Consider the following 23,602-nt stretch of genomic DNA (forward strand, 5'->3'; position numbering starts at 1 on the left):
GTATAACAATACTGCAAAGCTGTAATTACATCCTCTCTAATCAGCCCATTACCAGCGTAATTAAGGAGTGCCACAAATTTAAAACTATGACCTCAATACTGAGGGAAAAAATGTGTGGAAGAGACAGTTTATATTGCAGGTAAAATGTCCTCCTGTTTTGTTGACAAACTTAAGACATAAAGAAAAAAAATAACATGTTATCATAGAGTCATCATTCAAGAGGGACTCATTATGTTCCTGATAAGAATTTTTCCTCCATCATTTCTAACATGTCACTTATCAAGCTCTTTTGTATCAAATCCCATGCTCTTCCCAAGTGTTATGAACACTCTAAACCCCTTTAGGTGCCTGTCAATTACTCTCATTCAACTACCATCCACTGTGGGGACAGAGATATATGTGAATTGATTCCTGACACAATGTCAGGCTAGTGTAAACCAAATTTAAACTGGCAAATAGGTCCATCAGTAAAGTGCCTAACTTCTAAGCAATGTGAATAAATTTTATCTTAACTAAGAATCAGGAAGCTGATCACCAAACATTAATGTATCACATAATGGTTCAAGCCAACCATCTGATAAATATAATAATAACCACATTAATAAAATGGATCAACAACACTTATCAAATGCTTATTATGTGCCAGCACTGTGAGAATCTTAGACAAATTATCTCATTTAATTTTCACAGATGGCCCCTGAGATAATACAATTATTGCCTCCATTTTTCATAGAGGAAACTGAAGCCCTGGGGATATTAAATAACTGCCCAGGTTAATTAGTTGGTAAGAGTAGGGCCAGTCTGGAAGCTTCCTCCAACTGAATCTCAAGCTTGTGTCTGTTTTTACAGCCTTCAGGCTACAACGTCTACTGATTATACGTTACACAAGCAATTTAAACCAAATATTCTTGCCCTCCTGGTGAACTGCAACTGTTACCAATCAATGAGGGGTGGGAGGAAAGCAGGTAGTGAAAACAAAAAAAGCAAGACATCTGTTTAATAAAGTTTCTCCTCTCCCATCAAATTCAGGAACTCCTTTCCATATACTGTATGAGTCGATACTGTCTTTCTAAATTACATAAATGTTTACTCACAGCTGACAAGTTACTAAAGCACCAGTTACAAAATAGAATGTGCTCTTGTATTTTTCAGATTAAAAAGGTTAATTGACCAAGAAACGGAGTCCCAGAAGAAGAAGGAGCAAGAAAAAGAGAAGAGGGTCACTGCCCTGAAAGAGGAGCTGACCAAACTGAAGTCTTTTGCTTTGATGGTGGTGGACGAACAACAAAGGCTGACGGCACAGCTTGCCCTTCAAAGACAGAAAATCCAAGACCTAACCACGAGTGCAAAGGAAACACATGCTAAACTAGCCCTTGCTGAAGCCAGAGTTCAGGAAGAAGAGCAGAAGGCAACCAGACTAGAGAACGATCTGCACACGCAGACCACAAAGTTTCACCAGAACCAAGAAACAATTATGGCGAAGCTCACCAATGAGGACAGCCAAAATCGCCAGCTTCGACAAAAGCTGGCAGCACTCAGCCGGCAAATTGATGAGTTAGAAGAGACAAACAGATCTTTACGAAAAGCAGAAGAGGAGCTGCAAGATATAAAAGAAAAAATTAACAAGGGAGAATATGGAAACTCCAGTATCATGGCTGAGGTGGAGGAGCTCAGGAAACGTGTGCTAGAAATGGAAGGGAAGGATGAAGAGCTCATAAAAATGGAGGAGCAGTGCAGAGATCTCAATAAGAGGCTGGAAAAGGAAACATCACAGAGTAAAGACTTTAAACTCGAGGTTGAAAAACTCAATAAAAGAATTATGGCTCTGGAAAAATTAGAAGATGCTTTCAACAAAAGCAAACAAGAATGTTACTCTCTGAAATGTAATTTAGAAAAAGAAAGGATGACCACAAAGCAGTTATCTCAGGAACTGGAGAGTTTAAAGATAAGGATCAAAGAGCTAGAAGCCATTGAAAGTCGGCTGGAGAAGACAGAATTCACCCTAAAAGAGGACTTAACTAAACTGAAAACATTAACTGTGATGCTGGTAGATGAACGGAAAACAATGAGTGAAAAATTAAAGCAAACTGAAGATAAGTTACAAGCTGCTGCTTCTCAGCTTCAAGTGGAGCAAAATAAAGTGACAACGGTTACTGAGAAGTTAATTGAGGAAACTAAAAGGGCACTGAAGTCCAAAACTGATGTGGAAGAAAAAATGTACAGTGTAACGAAAGAGAGAGATGATCTAAAAAACAAACTGAAAGCAGAAGAAGAGAAAGGAAATGATCTCCTGTCCAAAGTGAACATGTTGAAAAACAGGCTTCAATCATTGGAAGCAACTGAGAAAGATTTCCTAAAAAACAAATTAAATCAAGATTCTGGTAAGTCCACAATAGCATTACACCAAGAGAACAATAAGATTAAAGAGCTCTCTCAAGAAGTGGAAAGACTGAAGCTGAAGTTAAAGGATATGAAATCCATTGAGGATGACCTCATGAAAACTGAAGATGAGTATGAGACTCTAGAACGAAGGTATGCTAATGAACGAGACAAAGCTCAATTTTTATCTGAAGAGCTGGAACATGTTAAAATGGAACTTGCCAAATACAAGTTAGCAGAAAAGACAGACTCCAGTCATGAACAATGGCTTTTCAAAAGGCTTCAGGAAGAAGAAGCTAAATCAGGTCACCTCTCAAGAGAAGTGGATGCACTGAAAGAGAAAATTCATGAATACATGGCAACTGAGGACCTGATATGTCTCCTCCAGGGAGATCATTCAGTTCTGCAAAAGAAACTCAGTCAACAAGAAAACAGGAACAGAGATTTAGGAAGAGAGATCGAAAACCTCACTAAAGAGTTAGAGCGGTACCGTCATTTCAGTAAGAGCCTCCGGCCCAGTCTCAATGGAAGAAGAATCTCTGACCCTCAAGTATTTTCTAAAGAAGTTCAAACAGAAGCAGTAGACAATGAGCCACCTGATTACAAGAGTCTCATTCCTCTGGAACGAGCAGTCATCAACGGTCAGTTATATGAGGAGAGTGAGGACCAGAATGAGGACCCTAATGATGAGGAGTCCGTGCTGTCCTTCAAATGCAACTCATCTACTCCCTGTCCTGTTAACAGGAAGCTATGGATTCCTTGGATGAAGTCCAAGGAGGGCCATCCTCAGAATGGAAAAATACAAACTAAACCCAATGGCAACTTCGTGCAACCTGGAGATCTAGTCCTAAGCCACACACCTGGGCAGCCACTGCATATAAAGGTTACTCCAGACCATGTCCAAAACACAGCCACTCTTGAAATCACAAGTCCGACCACAGAGAGTCCTCACTCTTACACAAGCACTGCAGTGATACCAAACTGTGGCACCCCAAAGCAAAGGATAACCATCCTCCAAAATGCCTCCATAACTCCAGTGAAATCAAAAACCTCTGCTGAAGGCCTTATGAATTTAGAGCAAGGCATGTCCCCAATTACCATGGCAACCTTTGCCAGGGCACAGACCCCAGAGTCTTGTGGTTCCATAACTCCAGAAAGGACAATGTCACCTATTCAGGTTTTGGCTGTTACTGGTTCAACTAGCTCCCCTGAGCAGGGACGCTCTCCAGAGCCGATAGAAATCAGTGCCAAGCACGCGATTTTCAGAGTCTCCCCTGATCGGCAGTCATCGTGGCAGTTTCAGCGTTCAAACAGTAACAGTTCAAGTGTGATAACTACTGAGGATAATAAAATCCACATTCACTTAGGAAGTCCTTACATGCAAGCCGTAGCTAGCTCCGTGAGACCTGCCAGCCCTTCAGCATCACTGCAGGATAACCGAACTCAAAGCTTAACTAATGGGGCACTAAACAAAACAACCAATAAAGTCACCAGCAGTATTACTATCACACCAACAGCCACACCTCTTCCTCGACAATCACAAATTACAGTAAGTAATATATATAACTGACCACCCTCCCTTATTTGGTTTATACCGATATTATTGCAAGGAACTCAGTCCTTTTTAATTATCCCTCCACATCCCTCAAAAGACTGACTGAACTTGTACTTTGGGAAGGTTTATGCATGAACCGTCCAAGAGTATCTGAAACTAACTGTTGCCTGCATAGTCATATCAAGCGTGCACTTACTGTATATTTTTTCATTTACATACCTGTATGGAAAATATTTAGTCTGCACTTGTATAAATACATCTTTATGTATTTCATTTTCCATAACTCACATTAATTTGACTGCAACTTGTCTTGGTGAAATACTTTAACATTATAAAGCAGTAAATAATTTGTTATTTTTACCATTGCTTGCTGAATTTTCTTTTGGTCATTTTGTGTTCTTTTTTTTGCATGTATAATAGAATTTTATTTCCTGTTCATAATGTCTATTAATTCTTCCTTAAAAACAAACAGGACCTACTTCCCATATACAGTCAACTTCTGATCACATATTAGAGGAGGAGGAGGAAGTAGTTGAAATAAATGAAATTTTATGGCTCTTTGATTTCAAAGTGAACTATAAGATCTCTCAGGAGCAAACTTCATGCTTGAGATGTATCTCAATATCCCTGGTGCCCAGCACAGTGCTTAGCACGTGTTAGGAATTTAGTTACTTAATAAATGTTTACTGATAATCACTGAATAAAACAATATTAAATAATTTGTTTTTGTGAGCACATATGAGCTGATGGTGAAAGTAAAAAGCTTTGAAATGTGATAGTAAGCCAGAAAAAGCACATTTGGAAATACAAGTTACCTTCACAATCAAGAGTTGACTGTATTTCTACCATAGATGAAAATCCCCTTAAAACATTTATGTCTACATCCAAACCTGGAATCAGCCACTAAGACATATGCTCTTGAACACTGCTTCAAAGCAAAAATGTCTTTCTTGTTACTTTTTCCTAGTAGGTTCCCATAATTTGAATTACTTAAGGTAGGTGCTTCCTACCTTGTTTGTTTGCTAGTGGGCTGCATTCAGAAGCTTAAACTTAACTGTGTGTGTGTGTTTTTTTAACCTCCCAACAAGCAAATAAAAACCAAAGATAATTACAATGTAAGTTATAGAAAAGGCATATTTTAAAAAAAATACAGTATGTTAGTTGAGGGAAGTTTCTCCTGTGATTATTGTTATGCCATTTTCAAGATAGGTGAGAAAAACTCAGTAATCCTTAAAAAAAAAAAAGCATCCTAGGAATTCTGGTACTCTGCTAATGGGACTCAGCATAATTTGTACTTCTGTAGCAGAGAACAGCTTTCAGAGGAACATTTTAAATTACAAATCTGGTCCCCAAGCCACATTCAAAAAAGATGATTTCAGACAAAGTAGCTCATTGCCATTTTCCCTTTTCCAACCTCATAACTGTTAATTTAGTGTGGTCAATTTTATTGCCAGTTATTGATTTTAAACACAATTCATTTAGACACCCAGGCAAACTGTGAAGATCTTTAGGAGTAAAAGGAATCTTTCACAATTATCCTCCTTTCCCTGCAAAATCAATTTCATGATAGCAAAGCAAGGATTTGTTGACAGAAACACTTCCATGGTGATGAACTGCAACACCAACGCTGTGGGCTTGCATCATCATTAAATAAATTTGGATGAAAGCTGAGGCTAGTGATGAATGAGAAAGCTTCTGTTTAAACACATTTATCTTGGGAATTGGCAGTGACCCAACTGTATTACAACATACATGATGGTCTAAATGTTTTCCAAAATTGTTTTTATTTTTAAGTCACCTTGGGTTAGAACTTTAGAAGAAACTACATACATCATTTTACATCTTTCAAAGTAGACATTGATAACATTGCTGCATGAGATGTCTTTCTAGATAATAAGAGAGTACATATAATGTTTTGGTGGGTAGTGATCAACTAATCATGAAATAATAAACAGAAACCAGAAAGAATTAAAGGACAAAGTCTTCCCAGCACTTCCCAAATTTTGTCACATAATGACACAAACAGAAAACACACTGGATACACACTGGATACAATGGATAAAGAGGCAGAGATGATCAGGGACTCCTGATCAGGGACTCCTGTCATCCCCAGGTTGCTCCTGTTGTACTGAAGGAAAGATCCATTTTTGGCACACCTGTAACTAATAGAGTTTGAGAGGCTCTGGGCTATTCATTAGTAGAACTGTTTTGTGAGGATTCAATTTCTTATCTTTTGTGAGCCAGAGCAATTTTATACAATAAAGTTAATACCACAAGTCCTGTGCTCCATGATTAGGATGCACAAATCCTCATTTCATCATCTGCTCCAGATATTAACTATAAATAGGCTTCCCAAGTAATTAACATTATTGGAAATTTACTGGACTTTCAAGGAACTGAACCTCTTTTAGAGGTTCCTCTACTAGGACTACTTCAGTGTAATGACTCATATCCACATCAAAATTTAGGAACGCTGTCATATTAATAACATATATAGATTACTAAAAGTGCTACTAATTAAAGTTTATGGTAAAGAGAGTATCATCTCTGAAAAAAGTACCTTCCCTTTTCCATAAAATCATACAAAGAATGACACATCCTAGATTTTTGGCCTTTAATTTCAAAAATAATTTTTTATAACTGCGTGTGTGCACGCACGTGTGCATGTGTGTTTGGGAGGTTACAGAATTTTCTTTTTCATTCACATAAAATCATGGAAGAACCTTGAAAACTAGGAAGGAGAGAGGAAGTGACACTGGAAAATCTTCATATGAGATATGTGAAAGTGGAGGGTTGTATTCCTGAAGAAAAGAAAGCCTTTGAGAGGCTCACAGAAGACAAGACTGTTTCTATAAACATCTGAAAAAATACCTTCCTTTCATTTCATTTCATCTGAAGTCCCAGCTTCAGAACCAAGATTCATTTTACTCAGTCCCCCTATCCCTTTAACTTTTTGAGCTGCAGCATTCTATCACAGATTTGAATGATTTTACCACATTCTTCTTCCCTTTTAAGAGCATTTGCAAAGCTTTCCCAAGGATGCCACTGCTCTCTGGGTCACCCCTTCCAGAAGGACAATGTGCATTACTATAGTTAGATCTTTACACACAAAGGAAAGTCTCTATAAGATGATGACAGGATTATATAAACTCTACCTAGAAGGTTTCTACAACTACATTTCACAATGCCAAGACACTAGGCATGGGGTCTTCATGACGCCCAAAGTATAAATTAAGTTGCACTGTGAGATGGCCATAAAAGGGGTAATTAATTTAAAATTCTTAGACTTGTAGCCTAAGCATTCTGTGATCTTTATTGACTAAAATATAACTCCACACAAAAACATATTTTTAATAGCTTTTTTGATTCCAATTCTTTACGAAGTGAGTCTCCTTTGAAACGTGTTAGACAAAGGCAGGAAAAGAGCTTTAATAACAGTACAGTTTCCCTACATTTTGGTTTCTGTTATTGTTTCCTCCTCCAAAATAATCATTTTACTTTGCAATCCTAAGAGAAAAGATAATCAGGGAATAATGCATGCCCGAAACGTTAGGATCAATGTTTCTGAAAGTAAAATCCAAAACACATGTATGAGAATCCCCTGATGCCCCACCCAGAGCTATCAAAAGTCACAATCTCTGAGCGTAGGGCCCCGGAAGCTGCATTTTTTAACAAGTTCCTCTGCTGATTAGTACGTACCTAAAGAAGGAATTCCATTGTTTTAGGAATTTCTATACTGATAAACACTAGCAAATATGTTCTGACTCTAGTCTTGCTCTATCAGAATGAATTACACCTGTCTCAGGAAGCGTGCCTATTCCACCCTCTAGTGGCTAGCATGACAAACAGAAGGCTTAGTCTCCAGGGTTTTTTTTTTATTCAAGAGAAAAGCTCAATAAAATCTACTATTTTATAGGTGGGATGTTTCCCAGTTTTATAACTGTAGCAAAGCATAGATGCCTGAATAATTAACTCAGCAGTAGCAGGCTGTCTGACACCTACAAGCTCTGTCTCTCCCTCAGATCCCAGGCCCTCAACATAAACCCTACAGCATTTCTTGGGAATGGTCCAGAACACACATTAAAGAGAGCAGTTTGGATGAGCCAAAACAAAGGACTCCATTCACCTTGGGCCACAGTGAAGCAAATGCAAGAACAAGGAAGATAAGAGGTTCAATAAAATCCCCAAACCTTAAACCCCCTTAAAATTCATTTTCATTTAGATTAAACTTTCCTTTCCAACAGATGGATCCTTCCACTGTGCAGTCAAATATGTCAGAGCAGGCAGCCCCCAAAGGCAACGCTGTAGGGTAAGGAATCCTTAGGGAGTCCAGCAAGTTAACTGGCCAACACACTCCTAAGTACTTTATAATTTGATAATGAATTAACACTGTTCATATGGCAACACATACAAATCTGTCAATATTCTATCAGGACACCAGGTTTTACAACACTTAGAATGGTGCCATAAAAATGTAATCTGGGCTAACCTTTAGCACTGCAGTCAACAATCCTAGAGATAATCCTCTTGTGGCCTCATTTTAAAATTTCACTTATTTTTTCACAAAATTATTGGTCAAGAGAAATAAAAGTTATCTAATTATTTGAGATAATTTTTTGAAAGCCTGAAATTAGTTTTATTTTAGTGAGTTCCTTTTTCCTGCATAGCCAAATGGTTCTGTATGATATTTTTGTAAGGTTACCTGAAAGAGACCTTTTTTTTTTTTTTTTGCCTATTAGTTTAGTTTTGCTTTTTTAAAGGTTAGACATCTTTGGATAACCAACAATAGGCCCTACAGACCTACAAAGGCTGTCTCACTCTCTGCCATTCTTTAGGTCCCTGGAAGGGTGGAGTGGGTTTACTAACTTACATAGCACTCCTGTCTCTGTGACATGCACAGTGTCTCAGCATGCAGTGTCTTCTCTTCAAAGCACATGGACACAACTGATCAATCCACTGATCGTGACAAACTGAATTGGGTGGCTATTAAGGAGACAAAAGATTCACTGTCCTTCAAGAGCTTCTGTCTGGTATGTAGAGATGAGAATCTTGAATCTGACTAAATATAAGCCTCAAAACAAATTTAAAAACCTGCACTGAAGAGTTTCATTGCATAAGGCTTGTTTCCACTAACTTGACAGATTGGCCCAGAGCACGTGCATATTTGAACATTTATATTTGTATTACTACCTTGTACCTCTGTCTCTTTCAAAGATACCATACTATAAACCAGTGTTTTTAGATGAGCTTTCCATTTCTCACATGCCTTTGGGAGAAATAAACAAGAGATCTAGACAAACAACCAACTTTGCCTTAATGGGGGAAAAATGGGTTTCACCAGGATTCCCAAGAACTTAAGAAATAACCCTTTACTGTTTAGACCTTTCAAAGAGTCCTCTCTGAGGAGTTTCAATCCCATTTGTATTAGCTTATAACCACCACAGGCACAATTGTCAAGCTCTATTCATTCCTCGACAAATCACCTACAGAATGAACCCACAAATATTTATGAAGCACCTAATATTACTCATTGTTGTGCAGGACAGCTATGCAGGTGTTAAGATTTAGAATCTAAGGCAGGAGTTGAGGACTACCTTAAAAGGTAATTAAGAGCACAACACAGAAAGGAATTCTATAGATAGCAAAGCACTTATAGGAGTTTGGAGGAGGAGCAGATTACTCTGGGCAGGGTTCAGGGGTCAGGTTTCAGAAACAGATAAGATTTGACCGGAGGAGGGGTGGTGGGCTGGGAGAGGAGGAAAACTTGGGATAGAGAGAAGACAAAAGGCTTTCCAGGAGATGCTCAGTGCAGAGGTATGGAGGCAGGCAGGAGAGCAGAAAACCAGCATTCAAGGAACAGTGAGCAATGCAGTGTGGCTGATGTTGAGATAGCTGGGGCAGGGGTAAGGTGCAAAGGGCACGTATTGTCAGACCACAAAGGGCCATTAATACCGTGCTAGGGAGCACTCTGTCCTCAAAGGTTTCTGGGCAGTGAGATAAGAGAAAACTAATCCTTTATACACTGTTATTTTATTTCATAATAACCCTATAAAGTGGGTATCATCACAATTTTAAAGATTAAAAAAATTTAAATTCTGAGAGGTAAAGAAAATTGTTCCAGGTGGCTCTGTTTGTATGACAAAAAAGAGACATGAACACAGGTCTAATTCCATTGTCCCATGGCAACATACTGAGAAGTTACCTCAGTGCAAGGAGGGGAGCAAAATAAATTGTACCTAATGCTCTCCACTGCCCAGGGACACAGACAGGGCGCCTAACATTACCTGCCTGCGCTCTGCCTCAGAAGCCTGCCACTTTGGCCAGAACACTCGGAACACCCCTACGTATGCCTCCTCCCCATTGCTTTACCTGGACAGATTTCTCTTCTCTCATCAAGTGATCTACACTGAAAGGTCTGGCTCAAGCCTTACTTCTTCTGAAGCCTACCATGATCACCACAGACGAGAGTGTCAATCTGCCTCCCCTTTCAACTCCTCCCGTCTCCAGGCCACTGTTAGGTTAACTGAAAGGCCAAGCCCCACACAAATGAGCAGGCATGGGGAAGATTCACCTGGGGATGGTGCAGTGGATAAGAGACGGAAGAAAGCAAGACCAAGGAGAGGTACAAGTCCTCATTGTCAGCGAGCACTAAAGCTGCAGTCCAAGTCCACTCTATCCTAAAGCAGGAGTCTATGAGCAAAGGCACAAATTCTAGGCATGAAGAATGAGTTTGGACAGGCTATCAACATGTGAAGAACAGAGGTACCTGATCGGCCTCAGAGATGGCTGGAGTGAAAAGCATCAGAAGTAAGTGAAAATGACCCATAGAAACAGCATCACAAGCATGCACATCAAAGCTTATAAGTAGGTGGCCACCTTGACAGTCCTGACAGTGATCAAAAACCTCCAGAAAAGGCAATTTAGGGATCAAGGTTTAGCCATCAAAAAGACAAGCACCACCAGCTTAGCCCAGAGGTGGTGGAACTTCTGCCTTTGCAGAACCCTTGAAAATCTTCCTGGGATGGTATACCATAATTCAGGGTTTCCATTTCTCAAGCAACATCATGACTTATAAGGAAAGACTTATGGTCCCAAAATCACTAAAAAAAAAAAAAAAAAAAAAAGCATTGTATATTTTTTGAGCTCAGAGGGAGAAATGTTAGGGTTCATCCTTGTCAGTCTCTAAATTCTGCTTCCAGTTCAGGATTAAATGACTGTAAACCAAGGGAGCATCACAAATAAAATTGCCATTTTAGAGGAAAATCTTCAAATTGGTCTCCAATTATCTCTCATAACAATTAAGTGCGTATAAAAACCGGCTTCAATGCGGCCAGTCAAAGCAATTCCTCAAGAATTACTATCCTTTACCGTTAGAGAGTTGGCTGTTTTTTTCCCTTCTCTTTAAAAAAAAAAAGAGCTATTCCTTTTCTGTTCTTTGCCTTTTAATTGTGTTCTTGCCTGAATTCACTGATATCAGTCAGTTTTGAGGCCTCAGAAAAGTATCATTTTATAGAAAGAGGAGTTAACTAAAAACTGCAATAGATCCCCAAAGAGTCCATAACATAAGAAACATTTAAACACCTGGCAGTCCCTTCAGGGCAGCGGGGATTACTCTGAGAAGGATAATATCTCTCATAGTGACAGACATAAGCAGCACAATTTTTTTATATAAAACTTTTTATTCTGATTATAACAATAGTACATATTTATTACAAAAATTTCGGAAAATATAAATGCTGCCAGAGCCGCTGACTTCAGCTTCTAAGAAGGGTAATAAGAGGATTAGGGAGAACAATGGACAACTACTACTATTTTTTTAGGTCATCCTATCAACTATGGCCCTATTCCAGGCATTCTCAGACTACCAATGAGGAAGGAAATGTGCTATACGGGGACCATCCTGTAATTACTGATCGCCCCTGTGCTAAGGAGTGGCAGATCCCCCTACAGAGTGTGAGTTTATGTAATCTGTTCAGCCCAGACACAATGGCCCAGGGGACAGCCTGGTCACTGCAGGAGAGAGGCAGAATTTCTTTCCCCCCAGCTAGCCAATCAGTGCCTGGAAAATGGTTCAATCACTGTGCATTGTTCAAGTACTGGAAAGAAATGCCTCCTCAGAGGGCTGCTCTCAGAACTAGTTACACTCTTATCAGTTATTAAGATAGGCAGCCTTGTAGAGGGAATGTGGGCACAGGATAGGGCCCAACAAAACTCACCTCTCAGGCTCTGGGAAAAGGATATAGAAGTACCCATGGTGGGAGAAGAAAAAAGGGGCAGATGAGGAGGAATTACGTTTTCTCCCTGGGCTGTCTCAGCTACTTGAATGGTATCAAGAACTTTTCTATGATGATTCTCAAAGCAACAATTCCAAGTTTTCAGTGCCTACCAAACAGTTCCATGTGTGGAAGGTCCAACTACACTTCACACTTGGCATGTGCCCCCACCCCAGTGCACTGTCACTCTTGGATTGCTCTTTGGATTGCTTTGTCTCACTTCTGGTGATGGTCCAGCACCTTCTCTGTCACCCAGGGTCAAAATCTGGGTCCCATTCTCCACTTCTCGTCTCATCCCCCAAATCCAGTCAGCCACTCTGCCCCGGTATTTCTTCCTCTGCCCTCCCCCTTTTATTTGTGCTAGTACTCCCCAAATCCACACCTCAGTACAGATGCTACTGTAAAATAGTAGCATCTATAATCCCTCACCTCTAATCCAACCTTCACTTGTATTGCTGGTGATCCTTCTACAACACTGTCCTGATCATGGCAATTCTTCAGTGCCTCCCCTAAAAGCAGCACTTACTTAGCACTTACATTACCGAGTGCCCCAAATCCAAACCTTCTATCAGACCTCCACCTCCCACCTCATCTCCTTTTGAAACCCTGGACATAATCTGCACCCTCACCAGGACACAGTACTCACCAACCTCTCACACACTAGCAGGGCTTCTAGCCCTATACCTTTACTCATGCTGTTCCTAGGGCAGTAATGCTCTTCTCTCTTTGTCCCTTGTATTGAAATCTTACTCCTACCTCAAGTGCCAATTCCTCTAGAAATCTCTTTATTTTTCTCAATCTTCCTCTGAGTTTCCAAAACACTTCTGTTTGTACTTTTATTACAGCACTTCATTTTGCCTCATTATAATCGTTTGTTACCCCTCCTATACTATAATCTCTTGAGAGCAAGAATCAGCTGTCATTTAGTTTTGAAACTCTTATATCAATGTTTCTCAAAATGCAGTCACTGATCACATTTATCAGAATTACCAAGGACTCCACAGATTTCTACATACCCACACCTATGAAATCTAGTTCAGGGAATCTGCATCTTAACAAGCTGCCTGGGTCATTCTTAGGCTTATGAAGTTTAAGAACCACTGTCCTACCTTATCCAGGACTTAAATACGGCTGGTAATAGGTGCTCAACAAAGGTGCGCAGGTCTAACAACATACCTGGTGGCCACAGTTGGCTCGCATTTGTTCTTTTCATAGAATCATTGAATGTCAAGGTCAAAGGGCTTTATAGTTGGTATAACTGCATTGTTTTTTGAATAATTAAAAGATAGAAAAAGACAGGAAAGACTAGAAAAAAAATGTTTTCAAGTGAACTCTAAAACAGAAAGACAATGAATAGACTAAGTAGGATAAGGAGGGAAAAGGATGTGAAGATACTTTTCTGGGCCAGAGGTGGTTAGAAACACAGCCCAGTAATTGACACTGCTTGGTCAGCTGCCGCAACTGCTATGCTTAGCAACATGTCTCCAATAATTAATTGGAGAGATGGGAGAACAAGGGATAAAGCAGAAAAACAAGAAAGGTAAAATAAACAAGAAGATAAGTTATGATTACGATCAAGAAATAAGCACCTTAAGAACAGATATAAGGAAAAAGACAAAGATAATAATGTTGACATTAGTAACAACAAACACAGACCTGACACTTCAGATGTGCCCGGGACTTTTCTACACAATATCTCTACCAACTAAGGAACTTGCAAGTAGGCAGTCTAATCCCCAAATAAGGGTTACAGATGAGGAAACTAAGGTCTGGACAGGCTAACTGGCTTGCTCAAGGACACACAGCTAGGTGGTGCCAGAACCAGAATGGGGACCCACCCGGGTCTATCTGGCTCCATAGCCAGTGCTCTAGCCACTAATCCAAAGCTGTTGCAAAATATAAGCTGGCGAATGATTTTTAAAAATTACATGGGTGCAAATGAGGGAATGAGAAAGAGAGGAGTGGGTACCAAAACAGAAGAAGAAAAAAAACTGAGGTGAAAAACCTGACAGATGAATAAAAAGAAAGGGAATAAACAAAACCGTTCAAGATTAATATGTTTTAACATTCTATTTCTACATGTGATGCTATGTGCCTGGGCACAAAATGGAAGCAACTAGGTTAGGAAGGATTTTTGAAAACTGTATTTCAATGCTTATTCTTGGATTGCCCTCACTGCCCATGGTGTAATTACTACAGAGAGATTGGGAGGTGACTAGGTACAACCACAAACCATGTTACATTATAAAATATCAATTTCCTCTAGCCTTCACCTCAGAAACTGGACAACTCTTAAATACAAATCATAGCACTGTAGCTCTATTTAAAACCAAATATTCTCTCACAAGAGGTTAGTGAGAATAAGCTAATGAAACTACAGAGTTTCCTTTTGAAGGACCCCCTGCCATATAAAACTGTAAAATCTTTAGTGATAAAGTTTTATTGTATAATGAGGAAGTTCTGAGAAGATCAAGAGAAAGAAGCCAAAGCAGCATATGAAACTCTAGGCTATCTGCCAGATTCATTACCTGTTGTTTCCTTTAAAAAAATAAAAAAATTAATAAATTAGCAGTGATTTACCAAACAATATAAAAGACAAAAGAAGACAATAATATTTCAAAGGTTTTTTTTCTCAATTTAGCATTTCCTCCTTTTCATCACCATATCCATCATCATTACTTATGTACTTTCCCATTAAACAGAGAAAAACAAAAATACAAAGCACTGCTATTCTGATAACACACGGCCTTGACCAAGCATTCCACAGCTGGGTCCCTAAGGGAGTCAGGCAGCCCTGAATCCGCCCCCTCCCTGCACCACCCCAATGACCACAAATGAAAATGACCCACCGTCTTTGGGAGCCTTGAGCCTTTCGACCCCTAGAGCTAAAGGTGTAATGAGAGGCCCTGCAGTCCCTGGAGTCAGGAACATTCCTGAGGGAACACAGCTTTCTTACACAATATGTTGCCAATACATCTCCAAAAAGGTTCAAAGCACTTACAAAATTAATCTCATTTAGAGAAAAGGAAACATCCTGACTCCAACTGTATAACTAGGATCTGACAGCTTCCTCATTAAATGCTGTTATTGTTCTGATGTTTGCCCTCCATGATAACATGAAGGAGCACAAGGATCAAGTAGAAACTGGGTTATAGAATTAAGATTTTGAATAAAACATTTTCATCTCTCTATAATTCTTTTGGTCACTAAGGCTCACTGACATCTAATGACTTGCTATAACCACAGAGTCTCATAGATAGCTCCGCTTCTTTTAAGAACCTATAGACCAAACAAGCCAACATTTAAAGAATTTAATGAATACTCCTTTTCTCTCTATTGTTCCCTAAATAAAAGCAAGGCCTTTGCCTCAATAAACTCATCATCTTTCAGACCTGTAATCCATTCCAAATCCCAATCTCCATGTTGAACTGAGTTAAACATTAAAAACAAAACAAAACAAAACCCCAAAAAACTTTTCTTCTATGAATGAGCTTTCCAACATGCTTAATCTCCTCCAAGACATCTGCTTTCTGATGAAACCCAGGAGCCTCCAACTCTTGAGTAGAACATTCACTGTGTGGTCTTAAAAGAGGCATATGCACGGATTCCTCTTGCAATATGCACTCCAAATTTGGATAAAACTTTCTTGGAGCTATTTGACATAGTGTTCTAAAAAATGATCCAAGAGATGACACATTTTAAAGCTCTATACCTCATTTACTGAAACATGTCCAAGTATAAAATTCATAGAAGAAAACAAAAATAGCATCATTTTTTTCCAAAGATTTGAGAATGACATTTAGAGTTGTCCTAATAATATAACTAGCCTTTGCTGCCATCTAGAGGTAAAAACTATGTAGTGACATCAAGAGTTATCAAGAAAAGCAAAATCAACTTGCAGCCATCAATGGTGTAGAAACAATGGGAGCCCAATAACTTTCAGGCAGCTGACCCTACCAATGACCACCATTCCAAGCCATACTGTCTTCACCAACACATATCAGTATAGCTTATAAGAAAAAAGCCCCATCAATATTGTGTTCCATATCAATTAGTTTACTGGACAGATTTCAGTTCTGAATAACCTGTGGTACTCATACCACATTCCTAGACAATCTGAGTCAGTAGATTCTGAGATGGGATCTGGGCATCGCAGTGTTTTAAAAGCCCCACAGGTGGTTCTGATGAGCATCTAGGACCACTGGGCCATGAAACCCTGGCCTTCCACAGTGTTGAACCTCCCATACCCAGGCAGGTCAGAGTTCTGGGTTAGAAAGACCTTAAAGCTTACATCTAAATGAGCTTCAACTATGGCAGTGTTTATCAAAGTATGTCAGGCTGACCACCTGTATCAGATAAACCACCCTGAGGGTTTATTAAAAATGTGAATTCCTGGGTGCATTCATAGACAAATGAATTACAGTTTCTAGAGGTAAGGCCCAGGAATCTACAATTTAAGTAGGATCCCATCATAGGTTTTTGTACACTAAATAGGACAACCAGTCTAAAGCCTGACAAAGTTAAAGGACATCACTGAAACCTATCTTGTAAAGGCTATTATTAATGCTGTGGTTACAAGATCAGCTGACTTGAATTATGATTTCAAGTGCAGCTGCTACTTATTCATGGTTTGCACAATACGCAGATGTTCATAGAAATGTCCTGATCTGTGAAGTATTTCCTTCCTTTTTTATGCCTTAATGTAACTTAGTGTTGCTTTTTTAAATTGTATACTTATTTTAGAAAATGTGGAGAATATAGAAGATATAAGAAAAATAAAAAGCACTATTACTCCATTACCCAGAGTTAAACACTGATAGCACTGGTATATTTTCTCCTAGTATTTTCTCTTCAAATATACATAAAGTATGTATATAGTTTTAAATCCTGCTTTTAACATTTCTGAATAAATACTTTCCCATATCTTGAAAAGCATAATTGTTTAAAGACAGCATGATATTTTCATGTGATTATAGTGTAATTCATTTACTCTATCCTGACTGTTAGAGCCTTAAACTGTGTCCAGTTTTCATTGTTATAAATAATGCTAAAACAAAGAGCCTTGCCTACATCTCTGATTATTTCCTGGCAGGAGAATAATATCAGAGTATCAGTATCTCATTTGCTATGTTTAGGATTAAGTATAAAAAAAAAATATCAGGGCTTCCCTGGTGGCACAGTGGTTGAGAGTCCGCCTGCCGATGCAGGGGACACGGGTTCGTGCCCCTGTCCGGGAAGATCCCACATGCTGCGGAGCGGCTGGGCCCGTGAGCCATGGCCGCTGAGCCTGTGCGGGAGAGGCCACAACAGTGAGAGGCCCGCGTACCACAAAAAAAAGTCAGTAAGAACACTAAAGCCTAAAACGCTCCTAGTGCCTAGGCATAGAGAAGACTGTACCAAAAGAAAGCATATTCCCCATATAGTCTATCCTTTATTGAAGGACTCACATTTTTTAGCCAATTCTGTGTAGTGTTTATTTGAAAATCTAAATATGATTGCTATAATAGTTAGGGGGCATTTAAAATAAGTGAATGTTTACATAAAGAGACCAAGGGGCTTTACTGTACTTTATCAGTACAAAAAAAATGTGGAAACAAATTTCTATAGAATGAAAAACAATATAAGAAGGGTTTCCACAAGAACAGTATTAGAAGCTATGATGAAAACTACACTGCATTTTTAAAAGATTTCTATTTTTGAGCTCACAGCAAGGAAAGGACGATCCAGCAAAAGAGGGGGAAATCATCATCATCATCATCATCATCATCATCATCATCATCATCATCGTGGATTATAATGAGAATTACAGTTAGCTGAGACCTTTTCCCATCTCTTTACCAACAAGTATTCTTACCCAAGAATATTTTTCCTAAATAAATGAAAATAAGAGTATATTTCTAAGCAAATATGAAGTAAATCAAGTCTTTACTCTTTCACACTCTACAGCCCACTTTCCCAGTCCAGATCACTCAACCTATCTGTGATTCCTCTCTCAACCCTCATAGGCTAACTGTGGACAAATATTAATACAATTCTACCTCCATAATGTGCCTCCCCCCCAACCTAAGTCCTTACTATCCCCCTACTACACACACACTGTCTATAGAATCAGGTACAATTTTCCCTATCTAGCCCCAGTCTACATTCCCATTCTGCTTCTCAAATACAACCTAATTTGAAGTCATTCCATTTCTCAACTGTATCCAACTTCCTACCCCAGGGACACTGCCAAAAGTATTCCTTTACTCTGGAATGCTCTCCCATTCCTGCTGTTAAAAATCCTAAAAGTCTTTGGAGGCCCAAGACAAATGTTACTTTCTCAGCAAAGCTCTCTTAGATCCCTCAGTTGAAATTAACCTTTCTCTGGCAATCTCATTACCCTTTGAGATGAATTTGGGACACTTTTCTTGTTTATCTCTCACTACGCTATGATTGCCAAAAAGCAAGAAACATGACCTATTTATCTTTGTATCTAACATTATCTACACTAGAAGGCCTTGCACACAGCACACACTTAACTCATGTTGGCAGAATTGTTTAACTGAATTTTCTTTCTTCAACCTGACAGTCTGATGTGTCCCTAGAACCTAGTGTTTTCAAAGAAGCCAAAATCTCCAAGCTGACTCTTTGTCCCGAACATGTCTGTTTCTCCACCAACTGTACCATTAACCACCTTCTGTTTTTCTGTTTAATTCAAGATCAAGGAGGTATGCAAGCAGAGAATCCCAACACGGATCCCTAAACCAAAATCTACAGGCATTGCTAAGCTTTCCCCTAAAGTTCTCCCAGGGCCTATGGATAAGACTGGCTGTGGGAAGCTACACATCATAAGGACTGTCACCTCTAATACCTTCCTCCACATGGGAGGGAAAAGGTAAGTCATGCAAATGTACTGCCTGGATACATTCACCTACAGAAATATCTGGAAAGCCGGTGTTACTAGTATGGAAGGACAAAGATGAAGGGCCGTCTCTCCGGGAAATGGTGAAACAGCAAACAGACAGACGGTTGGTTCATTCACAGGTTGCTGGACCTGGTGAATATCATCCTGAAAGAGCAGGACATCTGCAATTACTTTAACTATATATGTATATGCATATACACACAATCACAGGCCCAGACACACACCCCAAATCCTCCCAACTCATCATCCTACTTGTAATCCAACCCAAAGTTGGACTATCATTAGCCAGGAATAGGACTGAATTCATTAGAACAGTTCAAAAGTTTTCTGGTGAACCCAGAAGTAATTCATTCCACAGAACTTTGCCAAGAAGATGTGGTATCAAGGATTCCTAATCTGCTTCAAGAAAGTCAGATTATTTCCATCAAAATGGCAGGACAATTAAAATCATACTTTAAGTTCTAAAAATATGACTTCTTTATGACCAGGAGGAAAAAAACAAGTGGTACTTCTTAGTTACAAGGAAGAAAGGAACAACAAAAATGAGTAACAGCCGAACACGTCCTTTGTGTGGCCTACCTGATAAATGCTGGTGTAGTGTGCACACTTGGCTGCTGGCACGTAGTCTTCTGTCCCACTTTCCCTAGTAAGTTGCCCCTCCTGTATATACAGGCCATGGAATCTCACTGCTAGGCTTGTAAAGCAAACCATTTTAGATTAGTATCATTGCTTTCTATAGTAATCAGGACATCTGAGAGTCAAAGGTCACTAATACTAAGATCTTTTAGGGAGATATGAATCACGGTCTTGGATGTTTAAAAAAAAAGACAATTTATCATCTCAATGGACATTCTTTAATCACATCTGAATCAACACTATTGAAAACTCAGTTGGTTCAAAAAAAAGCTTGGGATCAGGAGACTCAAATTCCAATTCCAGTTTTTCACTCATTTGACACTGAGCTTGGTGTTCATTAGTCTAAGCCTTGAGTTTCTAGTATGTAAAACAGAAAAGCTGAATAATTCTTCAGGTCCCTCCCAGTTCTCATCATCCATGAGTACGTCAACTACAAAAACTGAATTCAACCAGTCATCTACAAGGCGGGGCTCAGTTCCCTGGCAGTAAACTAAAGTAGTTCTTTTCTTCACACTAAAAACTCACTGAATCAAGGGACACATGTATCTGTAATTTAGTGTGGATAGAGTAACACAATGATATTTTAAGACAAATAAGGCATTTTTGACATGGGAGACAGTTGTATCTCACAAAACTTCAGTCAGAAAAAATAAATACATTCTACGAAGAGCACGACCCAAGGTTTTCTGTGATTCGGCACTAAGAACTGGATGCATGATCCTGGAGGAAATCCTTCTGGTTAAGGACAGTGCTTTAGCTGGCTGTCCTGGGATGAAGTCAGCAGAGCAGGAGCAAAGGAACTGCCATTCTTCGCATTCATCCAGCCAAGCCCAATTCAATGCATTGATGTCACTATACAAATGTCCCTGGGACCCACTTCAATTTCAAGGAGGAGGAGAAGGAGCTGGTATCCTGGGGAGCATTGAGCTATACAAGCCAAAGAGAGGGATGATCAGGAAATGGCACAGGGAGAAGGTGAGGAGGTTGGGTGAATTAAAAACCCGAAGTGGAAAAGTCTAAGTTAAATGAAAGCAGTAAGAGAATGGAAGGAGTGGACTACAAAAAAAGATGATGACCCTCTGACAAGAAAATGATACAAGAGAGACAGTTCAGAAGGAAGTGCAGGGCAGTAACGGGTGGATGGTGCAGTGGGAAAATGTGTAGGGGGCTTAGGGCTATGCCTGACATTAACAGGTAATATTCAGCGAACAGAGAAATGAGTGAATGAGGGAGAGAAGGGCCATTCAGTCAAGACATAAGTGAGAAAAGGTGCTAAGAGATCGCAATGGTATATGATAGGGTCAGGAAAAGCAGATATGCTGCACTGATAATTATGCTAATGCAAAGGAAAAACACTGAACCTCCTAGGGTGGAACCCAAATAGACTGAAGAAAACCATGAAACAAAGCAGGAAAAACAAGCACCAACAGTACTAGAAAGACTCAATACCCTGGGAATGTTTTACCTTGAAGATGAACACAAAATATATTTTACGTTAGAGGTTTCAAAATTGTTTTCTGCTATGTTAAGAGACTCCCTAAAGTACATTTTCATGCCAAGCTGGCATAAGTTCAAGAGCAAGCAAGATAAGAAAGACAAGATATTGTACAAATAACTAAAAAAAGGATAGGAAAATAGCTACACTTCTATGGAAAGCAGCAGAAACCTATCTTTAAATGGTAACACAGTTCTAATCCCATTGAGACAAAAGTGTTTAAAATAACACAATCTATCCTAACAAAAACTATGCTTATTTTAAAGCAATATGTAATGCAATAAAAATGCATAAACAACTTAGACCTGGGGTAAGTTCAACAAAATGGTGTTTGACCTATAACACAACCAAAATATAAAGAATTCTGCCTCCTGAACATAATCCGGTTTCTGCAGAAATGTGATTCCTCCAAAGATAAAAATAAAAGAAGCTATCCTAATAATTCTATAGTGATTTTATTAAGTTAAATTTTTAAAAGGAAGCAGATAAAAATCCAAGTGAGCAAAAACACATTCAAATTGTAACAAAAATTTTAATTTTTGTATGATTTTGTATGCTGGAGTCTTTCCTCAGCTGTTCATTTATTTAGCTTCAATGATTTCTGAACTAATCTCCTTGCAACTTTTTAGAATAAAGTATCTGATTGTAACAGGAAAGTGACTGATCTCAGACATAACTGATAATTCTGGACTGAGTAATGGAGTAACTGATGTAATGGAGTAATTCTCTCTGGGATGTGTTTCAAATTCCTGCTTTTGAGGACATGTGACATAACTCTTGGGGTCTGACACTGAGTCTGGGGCAGGGGTCTATAAATGTAAAGACCCCACAGGCCAAATTCAGCCCACTGTCTTTTTGTATGTCCTGCAAGTTAAGAATAGTTTTTACGTCTTTAAACAGAAAAAAAAAAATCAAAAGAAGAATATTTTGTGAGATATGAAAATTACATGAAATTCAAATACCATTGTCTATAGATAAAGTTCTATTGGAACACAGCCACATTCATTTGTTTACATATTTATTATCTGATCATTTCTTATGCTACAATAGCAGAGTTGGGTAGCTGTGACATTGGCCAACAAAGCCTAAAATATTTACTACCTGGCCTTTTACAAAAAAAGTATCCTGACCTCTGGTCTAGTGTGAACTAGACTAATAAGGAGCTCAAGAGCTTAATCAACTAATTTTTTTTTTTTTTTGCGGTCCATGGGCCTCTCACTACCGCGGCCTCTCCCGCTGCGGAGCACAGGCTCCGGACGCGCAGGCCCAGCGGCCGTGGCTCACAGGCCCAGCCGCTCCGCGGCATGTGGGATCCTCCCGGACCGGGGCATGAACCCGTGTCCCCTGCATCGGCAGGCAGACTCTCAACCACTGCGCCACCAGGGAAGCCCCTTAATCAACTAATTTTTAAAAGCAATGCTAGCAATTTAAGAATGCAATTAAGAATTCTATGAAAGTTGATGAAAATGGGGAAACTATATTTCAAGCTGTTTGTGAGATATTTAGTAAAATGTATACTTCTATGAAAGCCCTAAAGTGTTCAACTAAAGAACATCAGATGAGTAAGGATTTGTGCCACAAAATAATGTAATGTGTTAATGTTGAATCTGAGGGGGAAATGGAACTATTTCTAGGCCTTCCAAATTCCTGGTATTTTCTAAGACAGCAGAGCTACTGTACATGCTATTTAGAGAAAGATGTATAAATTTGTACCTTTAAACGTTCATAATTGTTGTCAAGAACCACTTGTTTAATCATTTGCAAGAATTATAGAAATTGTATACAGTAAAGTAAAACTTGGTCTTTGTTACACAGTCTTCAAGTACAGAACAAAAATGTTGCACCTATCCCTCTCCTCTTTCCTTCTTCTCACCTTTTAAAATTTATCCTACCCGTTTTTGCCCTTAAGCATCTGTCTTAAAAGAATATCATTTGCATTTTGATGAACCACATCAATGTATAAAGCCCATAAACAGATTATGTTTTTCCCTCTAACTCCATTACAATGTTTAAAAGAGAGCCAAGCATGAGAGTTCAATAAATGATTTTGAAAACAACATGCTCTGAAGTTGATCCTCTGTTGTATGTTATCAACAACTACTGTAAATATTCCAAGTCTGAATTTTATATGTAGAGGCAATGCTTTACAACATCTACTACTCATGGCTGCCTATAGATGTGAGAAAAGGAAACTCTGGTGTGAAAAAAGGAAAAAAAAACCCCAAAACTTAAGTTATTCAGGTTTAAAAAATCCAAGGTGTTCCCCAACTTCACCGTTTCCAGAAGGAATTCAGCATAAAGTGATGTGATTTTTAAGGATAAAATGATATTACAACAAAAATATTTACAATGCTTACATC

The 23,602-nt window shown here is 39.0% G+C and overlaps 2 protein-coding genes across 14 annotated transcripts in view; one reads left to right on the forward strand and one right to left on the reverse strand.

The window, feature by feature from the left end:
* The window catches only part of FILIP1L (filamin A interacting protein 1 like), a 287,005-nt gene extending 282,711 nt beyond the window's left edge, over positions 1–4,294 (forward strand). For all 10 annotated transcript variants that reach the window (XM_060150678.1, XM_060150679.1, XM_060150683.1 and 7 more), the window contains one exon: positions 1,153–4,294. In XM_060150678.1, the coding sequence (XP_060006661.1) occupies positions 1,153–3,949 (2,797 nt within the window). In that variant the 3' untranslated portion in view covers positions 3,950–4,294. The remainder of the gene's footprint in view (positions 1–1,152) is intronic.
* CMSS1 (cms1 ribosomal small subunit homolog) overlaps positions 1–23,602 on the reverse strand; it is a 382,900-nt gene that overhangs the window by 353,083 nt on the left and 6,215 nt on the right. The window lies entirely within an intron of this gene.

Source organism: Lagenorhynchus albirostris, chromosome 5, assembly GCF_949774975.1.
Source record: "Lagenorhynchus albirostris chromosome 5, mLagAlb1.1, whole genome shotgun sequence".
NCBI lineage: Eukaryota > Metazoa > Chordata > Mammalia > Artiodactyla > Delphinidae > Lagenorhynchus > Lagenorhynchus albirostris.